This window comes from Ceratotherium simum, chromosome 24 (assembly GCF_057802395.1).
Source record: "Ceratotherium simum simum isolate JZ-2026a chromosome 24, ASM5780239v1, whole genome shotgun sequence".
Taxonomy (NCBI): Eukaryota; Metazoa; Chordata; class Mammalia; order Perissodactyla; family Rhinocerotidae; genus Ceratotherium; species Ceratotherium simum.
In genome coordinates this window covers 3,974,701-3,994,114 of record NC_141923.1, presented here as the reverse complement: position 1 = coordinate 3,994,114, position 19,414 = coordinate 3,974,701, and the positions used below count along the sequence as shown (strand labels likewise).

General features: G+C 45.5%; 1 protein-coding gene across 2 annotated transcripts in view; it reads left to right on the top strand.

Moving 5' to 3' along the window:
• Positions 1 to 9,885, top strand: part of RCOR1 (REST corepressor 1) — a 127,101-nt gene extending 117,216 nt beyond the window's left edge. For both annotated transcript variants that reach the window (XM_087447908.1, XM_087447907.1), the window contains 4 exons: positions 1,257 to 1,334; positions 1,572 to 1,629; positions 2,303 to 2,532; positions 5,697 to 9,885. In XM_087447908.1, coding sequence (XP_087304034.1) covers positions 1,257 to 1,334; positions 1,572 to 1,629; positions 2,303 to 2,532; positions 5,697 to 5,738 — 408 coding nt within the window. In that variant the 3' untranslated portion in view covers positions 5,739 to 9,885. The remainder of the gene's footprint in view (positions 1 to 1,256; positions 1,335 to 1,571; positions 1,630 to 2,302; positions 2,533 to 5,696) is intronic.
• The last annotated feature ends 9,529 nt before the right edge of the window (positions 9,886 to 19,414 follow it).

Genomic DNA, 19,414 nt, shown 5'->3' with positions numbered 1-19,414 from the left:
TTTAAAAGTGTCCGTATGACAGTGTCCTTCACCACCATCTCCCCTCATCTCCCGCCCCTTCCCTACCTATGAAAGTCCTGCATTTCTTCATTTGCCTTAATAAGATTTGTGCTTTTGAGAGCACCTTCTGCTCATGAGTGTCTTTGATGTTTTATTTGGGAAAATGAACCCATCCCTCCCCTTGCTTTCTTACTTGCTCATGTGATTATTCAAAAATGAAAAATGCTGGGGTCAGAGGTCCCCTGGTGTGTGGCACAGAAATGCCCTCTACTTAGGGTTGAGAGGGAAGGACCCATTTCTGTGACCCGCTCATCCAGGGGTCCGTACAGAACTAAAGATTGAGCACCTTGTATCGTTTGTGTCTTTCTTTTGATTAGACAAGGGCAGTGAAAGATTAGGTACATTGAATCAAAACTATAGTGTGGAGAAGATAATTTGTGAGAAAATGAAGAAGTTACAGTTGATCAAAATTAGGCTTGTGGAAAACTCACCTATAGCTTCCTTTTTTCTCCCCATTAAAGAAGTCTGTGTTGTAGGCTTCTGCCCTGCGTAGAATGAGTGCGGAGCCTGGACAGCACAGTGCTTGAGGCTCTGCAGGGCTGCACCTGCAGTCCTTGCTTTAGGGCCTGTGCCTCTTCTGCCTTCACTCGACCTGCTGTGTTACTTCAGCTCAATTCTGTGTGGTGGGAAGCCCAGGCATTGCCTCAGTCTTTTGTGTCAGACTGCAGATATATGTTCTGCTGCTCAGGGTATCACCTGTTATGAAATGGTAGAGTAGGATTGTGTACACAGGAGCCCTTTTACCACCATCTCCTCCTTGTTGGTTGTCCCTTGTCTGTTGCTCTAAGCAAGTCAACTAAAGAGTCTAGTTAGATGCTCCCCAAGGATACCATAGAAACCTCAAATTTTGGCTACCATACAGGTCAGGAACTTCTTTGCTCTTAGTTTTTTGTTTCCTTTAGTTTTTTTAGTTCTGTTTTCTTGTCATACCTTTATAAAAGTTTTTCATTTTTAAAATGAAAATCTTGGGGCCAGCCCTGTGGTGTAGTGGTTAAGTTCAGCGTGCTGTGCTTTGGCAGCCCAGGTTCGCGGGTTGGAATCCTGGGCCTGGACATACACCACTTGCCAGCCATGCTGAAGTGGCGACCCACATACAAAATAGAGGAAGATTGCCGTGGATGTTAGCTCAGAGCTAATCTTCCTCACCCCCAAAAATATGTAAATAAATAAATAAAATCCTTTTTTGTCTCCCTTAGATTCAGAATATTAAACAGACAAACAGTGCTCTCAAAGAAAAACTTGATGGTGGAATAGAACCATATCGACTTCCAGAGGTAGGATTATACTGACATCATCTTAGAAATCATACCCAAGTTTTGTGTGTTTAAGAATTTAATATCTTTGTAATATATTTCCAATATACATCTCTTAAAACGAAAATACAGACATAATTTTATAGACCTCATTGATGATGAAATTCTGATATGAGAAAAAGAGAGATTCATAAACCCTCATAAGGACATACTCCTCTCTAAGTGTATTGTGCTGATATGACTCATTTGGATACCCAGGTCATTCAGAAATGTAATGCACGTTGGACCACAGAAGAGCAGCTTCTTGCCGTACAAGGTATGGAAAAGTTCTCCTTATAAAAAGCTTAGGAGCGATCATCGCTTTTGGGAAAAAGTTATGCCCCACCCTGCTCCCAGCACATCTCATTCATGTTGAAACGAATTTTTGGAGGATTACGTTCTTCCAGTGGACATCATTTTAGCCAAATCACTGCATTCCCTTTGGGCTTTACTTTTTTCCGTTTCCCGTGTCTCACAGATGTAAAAACTAACCTGGAAGCCTCCATTTCTAAAGGTGTATTTCCTTGTAGTAGCTATTTGTTGGATTCTGAATAGTTAGGAAGTACAGAACCCTGAAAGAAGCAGATATTGAGTGTCAGGGTTTTAAGGTTGGAGGTGTTCTAGTTTTGGAGATCCTGAAAAGATGGATGCAGCATGTCCACAACCGTATAGTAATTGCTGGGTGACTTGGGTTATCATGTGACATATTATGGGAAGGTACAGATTTCTGGATGACAGGGTCATGCTGAACTTCTTTGACCAGTCATCTACAGAATATATCTAGACTGGAATACTACTTTTTCCCACTGGTATAATACACTATCTAATGCCTACTATTAAAAGCCTGTATGTGTTTTCTTATCTGGATGAGGGGTAAATCTCAATTGTGTTTTTTTTTTTTTTAATTGTTTTTCTCTTGTGTTGAAAAAAATGCTCTCTTACATCCTTAGCCATCAGGAAATATGGCCGAGATTTTCAGGCAATCTCAGATGTGATTGGGAACAAATCAGTGGTACAAGTGAAAAACTTTTTTGTAAATTATCGACGCCGCTTCAACATAGATGAAGTTTTACAAGAATGGGAAGCAGAACATGGGAAAGAAGAGACCAATGGGCCCAGTAACCAGAAACCTGTAAAGTCCCCGGATAATTCTATCAAGATGCCTGAAGAGGAAGACGAGGTAAATCTGAAACGATATGATTTCTTCTCTGCCAGATTCATGCTGGAATCTTCAGCTGGTTTCTTCATTGATGACCTTTTTCAGCTGTAGAAATATTTTTACGTTTCAGCTATGTCAGTAACTTGACTTTTACCTGTAAATACCATAATACGTGTGTTGACTCCAGTCAGCTTTTGGTCACCTGGACAAATTCTTAATTCCATCCTAGTTTCCTCCAGCCACAAAATATTCCATGTTACCAATATTTCCTTAAATATTGATGGGGACAGTTCTAGGTCCTGTGGTTGGCTGGAACTTCCAGCATGGTGGCCAACATTCTAGTAATCTCCAGGATAGTGGCACCTATTTCATTAGCCTAATCAGCGGAGATTAAGCAGGAAGATTATTGAGGCTGCAGGGACCCATCTGCTACCGCTCTGCTTCCTGGGACAGGGCTGCTTGCCATTTCCCCCCCTAGCCTGGCCTGCCTTGCTAGGTATTTACCCCGCCTCCCACAGAAGATGAGAATGGGCTGGGCATAGGTAAGAGTTAATTGCCAATCACTTTACATTTGAATTTGTTCACTGACGTGGTAATTTAAGGAATAATTGAGCTTTACAAGGAAAGTCACTTTCTCATCAAAGTCTTCCCCAAACCATGCAGGCATGATTTGAAATTACCTATTTTGTATTGTCTGTGCCAGCCCTTTGCTCTAAGAGCCTGGCTATAGAAGCAGCCCAGAGGTCCCCTCCTGACCTGAGTGCCTTGTGAGAAAGACGGCAGCCTCTGAGAGCGTGACATTGCTCGTCCACTCCGTGCTTCTGTGTCAGTTTGAAAAGGGCCTCAGAGCACTAACATCTGTCAGAAGAGTGTTGAAACATACTAATTTTGTTAGAATTAGACTCTTTTAGAGCTTTCTACCAGAAAATCTTTGTACTAAGTGTACAAAATCTATAATATGACAATGTGAGTGGTTCCCCTGAGTCACGCCCCATGCGTGGCCCAGCCTGCGACCCTGGAACATAATAGTGTATGAGCAAAATGAAGGTGATTTTATCTTTTGGCAGTGATTTTTGTCCCGGTGCTAATTGTCCCTTTAGCAACAAATTAACTTCCCTAAAGTTTGGGGCTCAATTTAGGAGGCATTGAAAAGATGAGGATTATTAGGGAAGGAACATTAGAATTTGCAAGAATGAAAGCTTTCTTCCACATGTTTTCCAGCTTCAGTTCCAGGAAGCAGAAATAATAGGAAACTCTGGCTCTCTTCCCTCTTCAAATTTAATCAGAGCTGGTGTTGGCAGGGTTAGCATAAAAAATGCGATAGTAACTTTAGGACAAGAGTCATCACCACAGGAGGTCTGTTTTTTGCATATACTTTTCTTCATTTTCTTCTGCCTAGAAACTGACTGAGAGAGTCAATTACTTCTTTTTTTCTTTCTTAGTCTAGAAGGTCCATCTGTAATGGTCTACTTACCATGTTGATTGCACATCAAAACCCATATCATTTCTTTTCCCAGTCTCTGGTAGCGTTGGCTCATCCATAACTAGACCTCCCACCGAACAGCAGGTCTCAATTTCTTTTTGGTGATTGATCTTCCATGTGTCTGTTTAGCCACCCTTCTCTTCAAAAAGAGTGGTATTATCTAACTTATTTTTAATGTATAGTCTTTATATCGCTTTAAAAATTTTTTCACCTGTTTAGTCATTTAAAGCACATATGCGCACACACTCTTTCTCTCACACACGCACACTCTTACTCTCTCACTCTCTGCCTCACACACACTTGCTCTCTCCCGCATGCCTGCATTTCCTTTTCTTTAGTCCTTTGCTTTCTATGCTTCTGATAGCACCAGCCCTCCCTCTCCACCACCCTGATTTTCTGTTTTCCATATGTTAATTTGCAAAAGGAAATTAATCTGTAAGGACCAGCTGCTTCTCTGTGTCCACAAAGGGCCTAAGGGAACTTGTTAGAATGCTGGTTAATTGTCTGTCTAGTCAGTGCTCAGAACTGGGTGTCCTTGTAATTTCGCATTCTTGTTTATCCCATGGAATCCAGCCGCTAAGAAAAATACCTGCTGGTGTCCCGCCTGCCCCTTCTGCCCTCAGACTTGATGTATTATGCAGCACAAACATGGAGGAGGACCTCAGAACTGCCAGAAGTTCTAGTAACATAGTGGTCTATCGGCTGTAGGCTTTTCTTCTTCAAGCTAACAAGGGAGTTTAGCCCAAGGAGGTTGAGCTTTTGAGATTCAGAGTTCTCTGAGGTAGCCAAAGATGGAAGACAGGGCAGGAGGTGTGTCAGAAAGAGCACAGAAGGATGCTAAAAATGACTGCATTGGAGATAAAGATTCTCACTTAAAGTTGTAGAATGTTTGAGTATATTACTAGTGAGGAGAAATCTCCTGATTTGACTAGCAGCGGTTCTCATAAATTGTGATTTGACGTGAAGGAACAGCTGTTTTCAGATTTTGATTCACAGCCCAGTTGTTCCCTAGCAATGAGACCCCATGAGGGTGCCAGTGAGGCACCATTTGGTAGCCATGAGGCCCCGGGACGGTAGTGGTGAGCACCAAGACACCTTGTAACCTTTAGGTTTGGGTCTGGGAGTCAGTTTCAAAAAGTGGGAGTGGAGATTTAAGAAATGCCTTTGAAACTTTCAAAGAAGATCCTGCGATTTTAGGTGTCTTACGTATCCCTGTGTCTCAGCAGGACCAGTGGCTGTTGAATGAGGTAGGTGCCACGCCATCCCCTCCAGCCAATGCTAACATACCTGAGTGTTACTCTTTGCCAAGCACTGTGCTAATGTGCTCTTTTCAGGGATATTTATTTAATCCTGTGAAGTAGACATCATTATTGTGTATATTCTGCAGATGAGGAAACTGAAGCTCAAAAAGAAATGATAACTTGTCCAAGGATACATGGCTGGAAAGTGGCAGAGCCAGGATTTGAGCCCAAGACATCTGGCCGGAGAGGCCACACTCTTGCCCTGCCCTTCTCCCTGCCTCGCCTCGGCCCAGCCATCTCCTCAGGCCCTGCGCTTAAGAACACGTGTGTTTGCAGTACACTGTGCTTGCAGGACAGGTTGGGTGGGCCCACGCCCCCTCTCCCTCGTTCAGTTCACCAGAATTAGCAGTTTGTATGGTTTACCTGCTCTTTGATTCTTTTTTTTCTTTGCCCCTCCTCAGGCTGCTTCTGTTCTTGACGTCAGATATGCATCTGCTTCATGAGAAACTGGGGTAGCTTTGAGCACTTGGTATGGACACCTGTGTTATCCAGGATATCAGGTATTACAAGACATCCCCTAGCCATCTGCATCACATCTCTGTGGACAAGCAGCTATTACCAAAAAAGGCATACACTTCCAGTCCTGTGCTACATCTGCCTTAATTCTTTGCTCATTCCTCCATGTTGGCGCCACTTCCCAGAGAGCTCCATTGCATCTCTCACACTGCCCAAGTGCTGGGGGAACCTCACAGCCTGCACGCCTCCTGTGACTCTGGGGACCGCCTTCCCAGTTGGAGCTCCTGAGCCCCACCAATGGCAGCTCTTCCCAGTCAGCAGCTTCGGAACAGGTAGTCGACTCAGACAGCACGACTCTGTTCCTGCATGGCCTGCAATTTCTACTTTGTGCATAATGTAATTTTCAGAGTAACTGTGACGCTGTTGGCCTTCTAGAAAGTTTCTCTTGTTCCTTTCTGAGGCATCCACCTTAGTGATATCATGCTTCTTTGGAAATCACGATATATTGGCAGACTGCATTATAACCTTTATTGTGCCAAACATCCTGATACAACTCCCATTTCCCTAAACATAGGGTATAATTATGTTTTATAAATTTAGTTGGCTTAAATCTCTCCCTTCTCCTTTCCCAAGTGGTGGAAAACTCCTTCACTGCAACTGTCCTTGGACACTGTAGCTTAAAGGGAACGTGGACCTCAACACTTTCTGCCTTCAGCTTTCAGCATTGTAATCCCAGGATGGGTGCCACCCTATCTTTCCTGATTCCCCACCACCACCACCCAACTCCAAGAGATTTGGTCCATACCACTGTATCTGGTGCTTGTACATTTGGAATTGGTGCCTTCTCCTTTTGGCAACCATGTTATCAATCCTTTTTCTGTTTTAGTGTCTTATTTCTTTAAAGTTTATTGCTTGCCAAAGATGACATCACTGAGATTAGGAGACAGGGAAGAACTTGCTGCAGATTCTGACAGAGTGCAGATTTTAAATGTCAGCTTAGCTCAATAAAGGGTATTAGAATAGCTGGTGATGGTTTTATAAAAGCTACACGTTGTTTGTTCCCCGTTCTCTTGATATGCCTGGCCTTTGACGTGGCACTCCACATACCCTTTCGTGTCCTTCGTGTACTGATGTGATCACATAAATGCCATCCTCTCTTTTACTGTTATAGTACAGGACAGAGAAGTGATCAGTTTATTGGTTCTAGTGAGACCAAGATGAAAAGAAACCATCTACACAGTGGTATGTAATGCCTTTTGGTTGGACTGGGAACAAGTAAAAATTTCTAATAAATGTTCTGAGACTTCCAGAGTCACTTTTATTCTCTACCAGACCGTGGACCTGCTGAGGGGTTGACGGATGGACTGTCAGACTGCCTTGTAATGTAACCTGTCCCCACCCCACGGTCAGTTCAGCCTGCACTAAATATGTTGAAGGAACTTTTTAGTTATTGTTTTTTACATCATTTAAATATTGTTCCTGCTTTTCAATACCAAAAAGAAAAAAATGCAGATGCTTTAAGGCATAAACAGAATTGTTAAGAATTTAAAATATGCAATGAAAATTTGATGTTCTGACTCCCAAGCACCTTGCCTTTTTTTTTTTTTTTTTGTAAATCAGCTGATTATCTCTTTAGGAAGAGGAGGGTCAGCTAGAAACCTAGATTATTTAGAATTGTACTTCTTTTTTTTAGAAATCTGGAGAAAGGTCATTCAAAAGGGGAGTAAAATGGGACTTTGCCAACTTTCATCATCTTGTCCCAACGTGAGGTGTCTGTTGGTCAAGAGCACATGAAGAACAGCATCAGAGGAGGTCAGAGGGCAGGCACAGCTCACTGTTCCTACCTGGACGGGGGTAGTAAAATAACACTAGTAATGATGTAGGGTTTGTTTTTGTTTTTATCATAAGCCTGCTGTGTAATTGGAAAATGGCAGGAAAAACGGGAGGAGGCAGCACAAGTTTTGCACGTCACTTACAGGGGACACTAGGCACGAACCGAAGCTTTAGGTTCTCCTTGCTTCTTCTCAAGACCTCCTTCCTCTTAACAGAAGCAGTAGGCAATTTGCTGCAGTGGGTTTCTCACTCTGCCAGTAGATCTGTTCCTGTCTTCACACCCAGGCTATTTTATTTTCCTTAAGAATTGATCCCTTCTGGCAATGCTTGAAAGCTTGATGCTGGTTCTTATGTAGCATGGCAGGCACAGCACCAGTGCCAGGCCTCTGTCTGTATTCTGCACCATCCCCTTACTTGGTTCCTGGCACCGAGTGGTCTCCAGTCCTGAAGAGTCACTGTGCTGGTATACTTGTTGGATTTTGGCTTTCTCTCCAACGGAAAGGGGCATGTTGTTTTCATTTGCCAGAAGGAAAAAAGATAGTTGTCTTTGCCTGACTGCCTTGGTTGTAGTTTCATGCATAAGATAGCACTGTGTTTTAAACTGTTTCATTACACTGTCTTTGCAATGATGTAAATGCAAGAAATCACTTAGCTTTAAAAGCTAAGCGATTTGGTCTTATTTATGTGAAGACTCTTTTAAACATATCAAGACTTCGGTGCATCAGCAGGTCGTGTTTGGATGTGTAGGGGTCCACGATGACAACTGCTTCGGATGCAATGTTCACTCAAGCTTTGTCTTCTTAAAAATTATCAATGTGAATGTCATAATTATATATATATATTTTTGTGGAAAATTTCTCCTAAGTATAAGTTATTGTGCAAAATATAGTACCATTGAAGCAAAGGATAGTTTAACCTTTAGTTTAGAAATCCTAAAAGATATAAATTGTATTGCATATGCATTAAAAGTTTGTTTTATTTAATTTTATGTAGATGTGTAAAGTGTTAGGTAAAAATTTTTTTCTCTTATCCATTTAAACACCTTGTTACTTGAATATTGTGTTGACTGGTCTGAAACAGTGATCAATTCTGTAATGTAGCTCTTTTAACCAGGAAGTACCCATGCCCCCGTTGGGCTTAGTAGATTAGTGGTGGCACGCAGTCAGGTGCTGGTGTCAGCAGGAGCCAGAGGTTAGTGTAACACACCCGCTGCGTCGTCTTGGTATATTTGTGCCTACCAAGACACCAGTTCCTCAAAAATGGTTTTTAATAGTTTTTAACCTGTAAGACCCTTTATGGTCACAAGCCTCTAATCAAAAAATGGAAATGAAAAAATAGTTGAGTTTTAAAAGCTTACTGTGGTGGGCTGATTAAGCAGTTGTTGTCTGTGTATATAAAGTTTTCTCAGATATAACACACCTCCATAAGTTTGCTCACTGTCACTTTAAATTTCAACTATGCCCTATTTTTGTCTTTCTAAATATCAGATGTACTATTGGTATAATTGCATACCAAAAATAAGCCAAACAGTGCATTACACTAACTGGATCCCTGCTTATCTGAGCGAAGGAAAGATGGAGCCAATTCAAACGAGAGCCTCGTTTTCTCTCTTATCCATCCTGTTTCTAAATCTAGTGACCCAGGATTCAAGCTTTTAATATCAAGTGAAACTTTGCCTCAAGTTGACTCAGAGTAGTTAGCTAATCTGAATCTAGAGTGATCTTGTGCAATGCTCAAAAACAAATACTCTTTCTGCCACTCCCTGGATCTCTGCAGCTTTTCCTAATTATAGTAAAGCACAATTGCAGTAACATTACAATTCAGAAGAAGGAAGGTCAGTCTAGTCTATGCATGTTGTATGATAATGAGTGTTTACAGTCACCTTCTCCTAAAACTAAAATTTATACTGGAGTGGATAGTATTCCATTATGTAGACTTATCAACTTTGCTAAGTGCTTTTTAGATTGCTTAAAAATTTTTCAAGATTTTAAAAGATGTATAAGGTTAAGTTTGCAAATATAATGGAAATGCTGTATATCTTTTGAAGTGATAAAATCCACGTTGGAATTTTAAAGAAAATATGTTGTAATAATGCTGTTGTAAGTAATACTTTAATGTCTCTTTTTGCCTGTTTTCTATTTCAGCACATTCATTGTGGTGAATGTTCATAGCATTATAATTGCTTAGCCATTGAATGATAACATTTGTTAGTGGAAATTGGAAAATTTATTTGTGAAATTCCACAGAATTCATTTTTCTATTTCCAATATTTGCTGAAGTTAAATAAAAATTTTCAAGCCATTGATGTAATAAAATATGAAACAAAACAGTTTTCTGCCCCATCCGCCACCCCCTCCCACTCTCCATCAAAGCAATACCCCACTCTAATACAGGGTGGGTTTTTCCCTTGCCCTTTGCAATGGGCCTTGGGGTTTCTGAATGTAAAAATTCCCCTGAACTACACTGTGGAAACACACAGCCAGGGGTGGCTTCTGTGTTTAGCCTGTACCTCTCTCTGAACTACATTGTTTATATATATGTATGATAATCTTAGGATTGGGATCAAATGGCTATGCATGAGTTTATAAAGTTTGCGATAGTTGAGGGTTTAAATTTAAAAGTTCAGTGAGAGGAATTTTTTTTTCCCATAAGTGGTTTTTCTCTTTTCAGCTTGACCAGGCTTTGACACTTGGAAGCTGGCCTCTGCACAGCCTCTGGACTGTGGCAGTGAAGAGGCGAAACCACCACCCGTGTCGCCTCTGGTCAGCCAAGAGTGGACACAGCGCCAGTCTCAGCACCTCTCTGAGGAGCATGAAGAACACTTTCAGCGTCCACCGGCCATCTCTGTGGTCTTGCCTTTTTTAGCTGGAATGTGGGATTTGGTTAAATAAGTACTATAAAAACCTGACTTCCAAATCCAGCATTGCCTCAGACAACATTTAAAATATGCAGATGGGGTCCCTCTGTGTGTATGACTTTGCATAGTGTAGAAGGGGGTTTACCTGACGCTTCTCAGAGTCCTCACTTGGTAGAGAAAATGGAACGAGTGCTCCCGGTCACAGTACTGAGTGTCGTAGGGGAGTATTCCTGGTGCTGCTGCAGGTCTGCGAGGAAGGGAAGATCCAGTCTCTTTGGATGAGGCCTGAGGGTAGCACCTAGGAGAGAAGGTCAAAGGTTCAGAGACCTAGGGTGTGCTTTATGGAGGTGACTGTGGTATAACACAAGTGCCAAGGCCAGAACCCTGGGCTTTCCTGCCAGGAGGGGATGGAGGAAGAAAGGAAGCTGAAAGGGGGTGTAGGCAGAGAAGAGAGATGTGGAGGGACAAGGCTCAGGAGGTGGCCATCTGTCAGTGCTACTGGACGTCTGCTAGGATGGGCACCACAAAGGTTTGGGCTTGGCCTTAATGACTTAGAATAGCGGGTACTGAGGGGAGGCAATGGAGGGAGGTGTGGCAGTGCTGAGGGAAAGGTTTTCAGAGACTAGCATAGACACCACGTTTGTATACGCATAGATGAGGAACAAGGAGGAGAAAAGTCATGGGTCCCCGAGTCAAGGATGCATGAAAAGCACAGGTCCAAGCACCCTTCCTCCAAACTAGAGGGAAAGGGCACCTGTGTACAGGTGTAGACAAGTCACCTCTTGTGCCACATCTCACGTAATCTTGGCCCTTGCTACAGCCCTGCCTTCAGGCAAGTGTAACTGACAGCATTCTCATGTGGGAGGGAGAGCTAGCCTGGAAGTAGGAGGGAGTTCAGACTCCAGGGGGCAGCCTCTGGGTTATGCGGGTCGGGATTGTGGGGGGTCCTCTGTGTGTGCTGCATTTGGCCCACTCTGAGGCACTTCTATGGGGCCCCACCTCCCAGCCCACAGCGATGACCAACTAGAAAATGCACCCTGTCTCCCTCTGCTAGTCACTCCTATTCCCTGGGGTCACTTTCATAATCAAACTGTTGACACAAACCCTCATCATAGGCTCTGCTTTCTGGTGAAATCTAGGCCAAGACAACACGTAGAGGTGAGAAGAGTTTATTCCCCGCCAGGCCTTGGTAACCTCTTGAGGGGAGAGAGCTTGAGAGCACCTACCAACCTGAATTGCAGGAAAGGAAGTGACAACACCCATATTGGGACTTGCAGTTTTTCATGGTGTCCTCCATCTTGACCGCATCCAGTGAGTGCACATACTAAAGGAGGAGCCAGTGTGCTGCTCGCAGTTCCCGTCCTCCGTAGCCTCCACACATCGTGCTCCTGTGTTCCAGGTGCCATGCTAGGTGCTGCCTCTTGGAAGTAAAAGATGTATGAAACATTCCAAGTGGTCAGACTCCTTTCCTTCTCAGCAGATTTAAGACCATGCTTGTTCGTCTCTGCAGCTGCTTCATGCTTGGGGCGTCACCGGGGCCTGGACAAGCTCATGGGTGGTCCTGACTTACTCTTGGGTCCTGGGCTGGGTGGAACCAGTCCCCCAGGGCAGCCTGCCTTACAGCTCTTTCAGCTGTCCCTCCCTGGACCGTCTTACCGTCTAACTGGGGCTTCTGTTAGCACCTGTGGCCTGGCCACTCACACCTGTGAGTGCCCATCCCCTGGAGCTCAGCCAAGCTCTGCTCCTGTGGCCATCAGTACCTCAAAATGACGTGTTGAAGACTCAGATCTCTCCCCTCTTTTTTCTGAGTTCTGTTCCTTGGTGTGTGGCACTGCTGTATACCTGGTCATCAAACTAGAAACACTGGCGTCACCTACCTCTGAAATTCCTCTTGAGTCTCTTCCTGCATTACTACTACCAGTGACAGTTCAAGCCCTTCTCAGCCACCAGAGTTGATAGGGTAGCCCCCTAACTTGTCCCCCACATTCCTCTTTCCTTTTTTCTCAGTCCCCCAGCCATAATTAGGGCCCTTTCCTGGTTAAAATGCTCCATTTATATTCTGGAAAAACACACAGCCCTTCATTCTGTTTTAAGCCATGTAACATACCTGCTTCAGGGACATTTTCTGTGCTTTTCTCCGCTGCAATGTTTTCCCCCTTATGCTTGGCACTGCCCGCCTCGGCTCAGCCACGTGCTGCCATCTCTCTGAAGTCCTGATCACCATCTCTCACCCCTCGCCCTCAGCAGAGAGAATAGTTCTCAGGGCTTCTAATACTGGCACCTCTCTGCACTTAACCTCTTTGTACTATACTATGAAAAAAGGATTTTGAATTTTTATTCTATTCTTTTAAATAGATAACCGATGTACTTAGTATAAAAGGCATACAGTGAGATGTGAGTTCCCTATCCCCGTCCTCTAACCATCCAGTTCCCTCCACAGGAGCCATTGTTATCAGTTCCTCACACATACTTCGAGAGAGAATACATTTACAAGTGTGTGTGCTCACTGGTATGTGTGCAAATGATCATTTTTCCATACAAATAACATACTCTATACACCGTTCTGTACCTTGCTGTTTTCACTTGACACATCAGTGTCTTAGTCTTTCGGTACCAGTACATACATGTCTAAAGTTGCTTCATCCCTTTGTATTGGCTTCGTGGTGTTCTGGTTGTGGTACTCTATCTAATTTTGGCTACAACAATTTATTTAAACCATCGTCAGTTGATGCTCACTGAAGTATCATTTGTAATATCAGCAGACTGGAAATAACCTATGTCATTTTGCCTACACGCAAGTGTAGTTGTAGAATAAACATCTAGGATTGGAATTTCAGGGTCAAAAATGTGTTCATTTTCACACTTGATACATGCTGCTGATTGTCTCCCAGAGATGTGGTACCAGTTTCTCCTTCTCTGCTGCGAACAAGGCACTTCTTGCCCTGCGCCCTTCCCAACACTGTGATATTAAACATTTTGATCCAAGGTGTTTTACAAGCTTTTCAGTCCACTAGATTGTGAGTCCTTGAGGTCAGGACTGTCATATTCATCTTGGTCCCCAGAACTGGCAATGATAGGCACATAAATGCTTGTTAAAGGAATGGGGAAATTGGGTGCATTGAGGAGGAAAAAGAAATGCCTGCTGGCCCTTGTGCTTGAGGATGAAAGGCCCCTTAATGGCTTATGATAGACTCCCAGGGAGTGGGGTTCACAACTGCCAATTCCTGGACTTCCAGAGATGGATGAGCTGAGGTTTGGGGTTTTCTGGGTTCTTTGCTTGTTTCTTGAGCTATCTGCTGTTTAGTTATTTATTGCCAAAGTACTGGGGAAAAAATGAATTCAAATTAAAGATCTGGTGATTGTACTTTTGAAATGAGGCTGAAGAGTCTTCTGTGGATTCTAGTTTTCAGATCCTCTGTCTCCCATCCTCTACTCACTGCCCTCATCCCCTTGGTGGAGAGTCAGCTAATAACTGAGCCAATCTTCAGTGTTCTAGCCTGGACAAGCTGCAGACACCTTCCAGCTGAGGTGCAGGCCGGGGAGTGCTTATCAGAACTAAATGAGAAGTGGAAAGGGATCATCCTGCGTGGGGCATTCTTGGGGACGGGTCTCAGAGGAGGTGACAGTTGAAGGAGTGACGGCTAGCCCAGGGTGTTCCAGCAGACCCTGTGGTTTACATGGGATGAGCCAGCCCCCTTGCAGCCAAGTTGGGGCTCTGTGTCTTCACCGTCCAGTGGAGGGTGTTAGAATTGCATATGGTTTTTGGTGATCCGTGCACCGACCTGGTTTCCGACCCATGGCAGACGCCTAGTGAATGTATGTTGCCGCTCAAAAGACTTGGAGAAGCCCAATTGCCCTGCAGGCACTGCACACAGGAGGTGAGGGGCTACTTTGAGGGCCTGCAGTCCATCGTGCTCCAAAGGCTTCCTTTCTCTAGGCCATTCCTGCTGGCAGTCAGCAGCAGAGGGTTTGAGAATCAGATGACAGGAGGCAGGCCGAACATTCCCATGGGAATCTCCAGCTATAGTTTGCATTAGAAATCCCCTGGCCTCAGGTCTGGGCAGGCGCTGGTGTCCCCTAACCTCTCTCCAGCGTTTGGCCCGAGGAGAAGCTTTGCTGGAGGGGCCTCCTAGTCCTCATGCACAGACTCTTTGTGTAACAAAGTTGTTTTGTGTATGGTGGCTCATGGCACTTAATTGCTTGAAAAGTAAATTTAGCAACAGTTAAGTCTTATACTATGGATAATCATGTATAGCAAATTATTTGTGGGTTTTAGTAATAATTGTTTATTAAAGATTGCTGTGCCCCCAAAGGACCAAACATGCATTATTTGATTTACTGGTCATAGCAACCATATGAATAGGGACTGTCATCCTGTTTTATAGAAGAGGAAACCAAGACATAGAGAAGAATGTTTTGCCCAAGTCGGACAACTAGAAAATGCGAGAGTCGGGACTAGAATCACCCGAGGCTCCACTCCACGGTACGGCCTCTCTGTTTAGACTCCGGGATGCTGACTCAAGTCCTCCATTTCTGGTGAAATCTCTTGTGATCTCGGTCACTCCCTAACCTCCCTAGGCCTGTTTCCTCATCTATAAAGCAGGGATGGTAGCCATTTTCAAGGGTGGTGAGCTTAACCAAGGTTGTACATGGAAACACTTCTGTCTAGCCCAGTGCCTTGTGTAGAAGAGATGCTTGATAAATGGCTGAGCCTTTCATTCTCTAAAGACAAGTCTTAGTAGCGTGCATGTTGCTGGCATCTCCTGTGAGCAGGGTAAGAGCTGAGCTTTTCACAGCTTCTTGGCCTTCAAACAAAACCCTCACTTAACTATGCATCTCCAGTCTTCCCTCCCAGACCAGTGATCTTGAAGTGGTTCTGGTGGCATACTCTGTCAATACAGAATTTATCGACCATGCGCTCTCAGTGTACGTGTACTCATTTATACCTTACCTACACGCAGTACTTGTAATCAGTATGTTCAAAATTAGTAAAACTAACAAGCAGTTTTCTTCCTACACCCACTATTCTAGACAGCTGACAAGGGACTGACAGTCTCTTGCCATTATTGTTCTGAGGCTTGAGACTCCGAGCTGTTAAATGGGCGGGCCCTGACTTCTCAGAGGAGGGAACCCAGAGCAGAGAGTTGAAGTGACTTGCTTAAAGTCACTCAGCTAGTAGGTGGCAGGTTGAGCCGGAGACTCAAGCTGTCCTTGAGATGGAATTCACTGCGTCTTGCTGCTGTGGCTGCTGCTAAGTGGACTGAGCTGGGATGGGGACGACTGAGGTATGGCCTCCTTGGTTTGGCTACACCTGTAGCTGGGCCCGTCTGAGCCTCCCCAGAGCCAGCTGCCGCGAGTGTAGCCCCCAATTCCCCATCGGTCTTGGATCACAGCCCCAAGGGCCACTGCTGGGATGTCCTTTCCTGCCTTCCGCCTCCTGCTGTGCACTGGCTGCGAGCTCTCTTCCTGCAGGGGAACGTGCATCTCCAAGACCTGCTCAGCCTGTTAACAGGCTTTGATTTCCTCTCATCGCAACCATCACAGTAAGTGTGGCTCAGTTGCCCTGCTTGTCGCAGAGCACCTGCCCCCAAACCTGATGGCTCTTCAGCTCAAACCTGGTCATTCCTCCTCCATCTTCCCCTGTCTCCACTCACGGCTCTGGGCTGTCCAAAGTGGAGTCATTGCCATTTCTCTACCTTGTCCTTTGTCAGGGCAGTGTTCAAATATTGCCCAGCCATTGAGGTCAATCCCACAGGTCCCTTCCTCCCCAGAGTGTAATGCCTGGCTCCTCTGCAGCCCAGGGATACTGAGCCCAGTACCTAGTGGGTGCCCAGTATATACTGTCCATCAGCACCATGAGGCCAGGGACATCAGCAGCCCTATGTGCCACTGAACAGCCTTCACAGCTGGGCTAGTACATGAATCTGCCCTAGTCTGGCCTGCCCACAGAGGTGGCCCTGATGGCTTCTCTCTCTGACACCTCTGGTAGGAAAGACCATTAGAGGCATGGCCCCTGGTGACTCCTGCTCTGTGTCCTTGCCTTGCATTGTCACGCCCAAACCCCTGGCTTGCTCATGGACTTGCTTTGCTCAATGGGACCTTAGCATGACATGAGTCTTAGGGCCTGCCTTCTCTCGCTGCTGAGAACTCTGCTACCCTAGGAAGAAGCCTGGGATGACCTTCTGGAGACAGGTGGCCCGGCTGACAGCACAAGCCACCAGACCTGTGAGAGGCCATACAGCCCTGGTGGAGCCACCAGGAGACCAGCAGAACTGCCAGATGGACCCAGTCCAAATTGCTGACCCACACAATCATAAGCAAATAAAGTGACTGCAGTTTTAAGCTCCTGGGTTTTGGAATGGTTTGCCGCGCAGCAGCGGATAACTGAGGCCCTTGGAGAGGAGTGGAGCAGGGAATTTGTGAAAAGGTTCAGGCTGCAGAAAAGAGCCAGGCGCCTGGGCTTCTGATGCCAGGGGTGCTGTGGGTCCACAGCTCTCAGAGGCAAAGTCAGATTCCCCTTCTTGGAGGAAGCTGCAGGCCAGTGGAGAGAAGAGCGGGAGCTCCTGGCTGCCTCTGGGGCTGGGACAGCCACCTTCCCTGGCTTGCAGGGGCTGACAGTACAGAGTCCCAGTGTGACACTTCACTGCAGAGAAGTACTTGCAGCCCCCTAGAACTGTTCCTCTGAGATCCTTGAGACGAGCCTCAGGACTCCAGCACAGAATGGATTGGGCATATTTATTGGGGGGCAGAGGTGGCTGCTGGGGCTTTCTTGGCAGTTGCTGTCTCAACAACCTTCCAAACTAATAAGTCTGGGTCCTGTTGGTTGACTGGCTTTTTCATTAAGGAGATTCAAAATTGAAATGCTTTCCCTACTCCCTTCTCCCCTCATTCAACCCACATTCTCCTTGCCTTCCTGCTGCAGCCTATATTTGGCTGGAGCATCTTCCAGCTCTGAAGCCGAATCATGGCTGGCTAAGAATCGGAGGCTTGGATTCTGTCCCTGAATCACTGTGGCCTTAGGCAAGCCTCTTAGTTCCTCAGCATTCTGTCCTCCCTGGAAAGAGGGGGCGCATTCCCTGTTTCTTTGGGTGCCCAGTTGCTTCCCTGACTAAATGACAGGTGTATCCCCTGCTGCCACCCACATCAGCTAAACTGGGATTGGGTTGCAGGGCAGAAAAGGGCTGGGGAACGTTCGCAGTCTTTCTGGGAGTAGCCAGTAGGATCGATGTCTCTGCAGGCCTGTCCAAGCAAACTGCTAGGGGCCAGCATGCTCTGCACAGCCCTTAGGCACCCTGGGGACCCAGCTGCAGGGTGGGAATTGGGGTTGGGGCTGCCTTGGAGGCAGCCAGCCTGGAGTCTGAATCCCAACCCCTGCTCTGCAGTGTGAGCTGGATGAGTCATTCAAGTCCCTGGGCCTCTTCTTGGTAAAAGGAAACAGTGCCTTGGATTCATTTGGTTCAACAAGTATCTATTGGGACCCTGCAGTGTAGCACTCGGGGAGTGACTGAGCAAGACAAACAAGGTCCTTGCCCTTAAGGAGCATGAATTACAGTGGAGGAGACACAAAACTGGGACTGTCCATGCAAGCAAGATAATAACCACAGGTTTCTCGTGATTAGATTTGTTGATGAGGCTGGGACAGCTAAATGGCCTGGCATGCTAGGATGGGCCAGAAGATAACCACAGGCCTTGTCTTATCTCAGCCCAGAGCCTTCTTCCCTGTGTGGAGTCCAGGAAGACTGTCAGCAGCTTTGGTTTGACTTCAAGGGACTGAGCATGGCCTGCTAGGGGCAGGATCCATCTGCGAGCCAGGTGTTACTACCTGATAGGTTTAGCTAGTGAATGGGTCCAAGGCTTTCCGCAGTGGGAAGGCAGCGCTGGGTATGAGGCATGAAGGCAGAGGCAGGCAAGTCTCCAGCCAGTGCAGCATGACCCAGGCTGGGACGTAGACCTGCCCTTTCCTCCATCTCCACCTCGAAGCCCAGATCGTGGTCTCTGAATGCCATTTTCCAATAAAAGGAACCGGGGATCTTTGGAGAAGTGACTGGTTTCAGATATGGGAGGAAGTGCACGAAAGGAGCCTGGGAATCCTGTGCCAGAGAAGCACCCAGAATAACGGGTTGTGTCTAAAGCACTTGGAAATCAACATAAAAGTCCTCTCACTGGTGTAATATGGACCAATTTGCCATCAGAAGCATGACTGATTGAAACACAGCAAATATAAGAATCCTAAAGTTCATAATGATAATAAAGCACCCATAATAAAACATGATTGGAGACTAGAGGATATCAGACATATATGCAACTTCCCTATCCAAACTATTTCAGGGCAATCAAATAAATCATTGGGGGCAAAAATTCCTCAAAAGAATTCCAGCTAATACACACAGAAGAATATGAGAGAACTAGAAAATTACTAATTTGCATCCGCTTATGAAATCATGGATCTAGTCATAGATCATCAATGGCTGCTAAAATCATCAAGTGGAAAGTTGATAGAGAACTTGGTAATAGAGCAAGCTGAACCTGAACACACCAACAACCTTAGCTAAACCTGCCCCTTGGAGAGGATTCTGGGAAGATGGCAGAGCAGTAAGCACCAGGAATCTGTCTCCCCACTAGACAACTGCACTGGCAGAATCTGTCTGATGTAATTACTTTGGAACCCTGAAGTCTATTGAAGCCTGGCAACTTCCAGGGCAAGTCTTGGACAATAAGTTATGATTACTTTCTGTTTATTTCAGCTCATACCATAATCGCAGCTACTCAGCCCCACGGCAAGCAGCCATGTGCCTGCCCACTCTAGGAGCAGCTTGCACACAGCCTGTGGGAATAAGCACCCTGTCCTCCAAGTATCAGGATCTGTATTCTGATCGCTGATTACTGCTTCTGATCATCGAGGTGCAGAAAGAGGCAGGCAGTCATTATTGCAACCCCTGCCATTGTTGCAAACCCCTCCTGCGCAACTGAAGC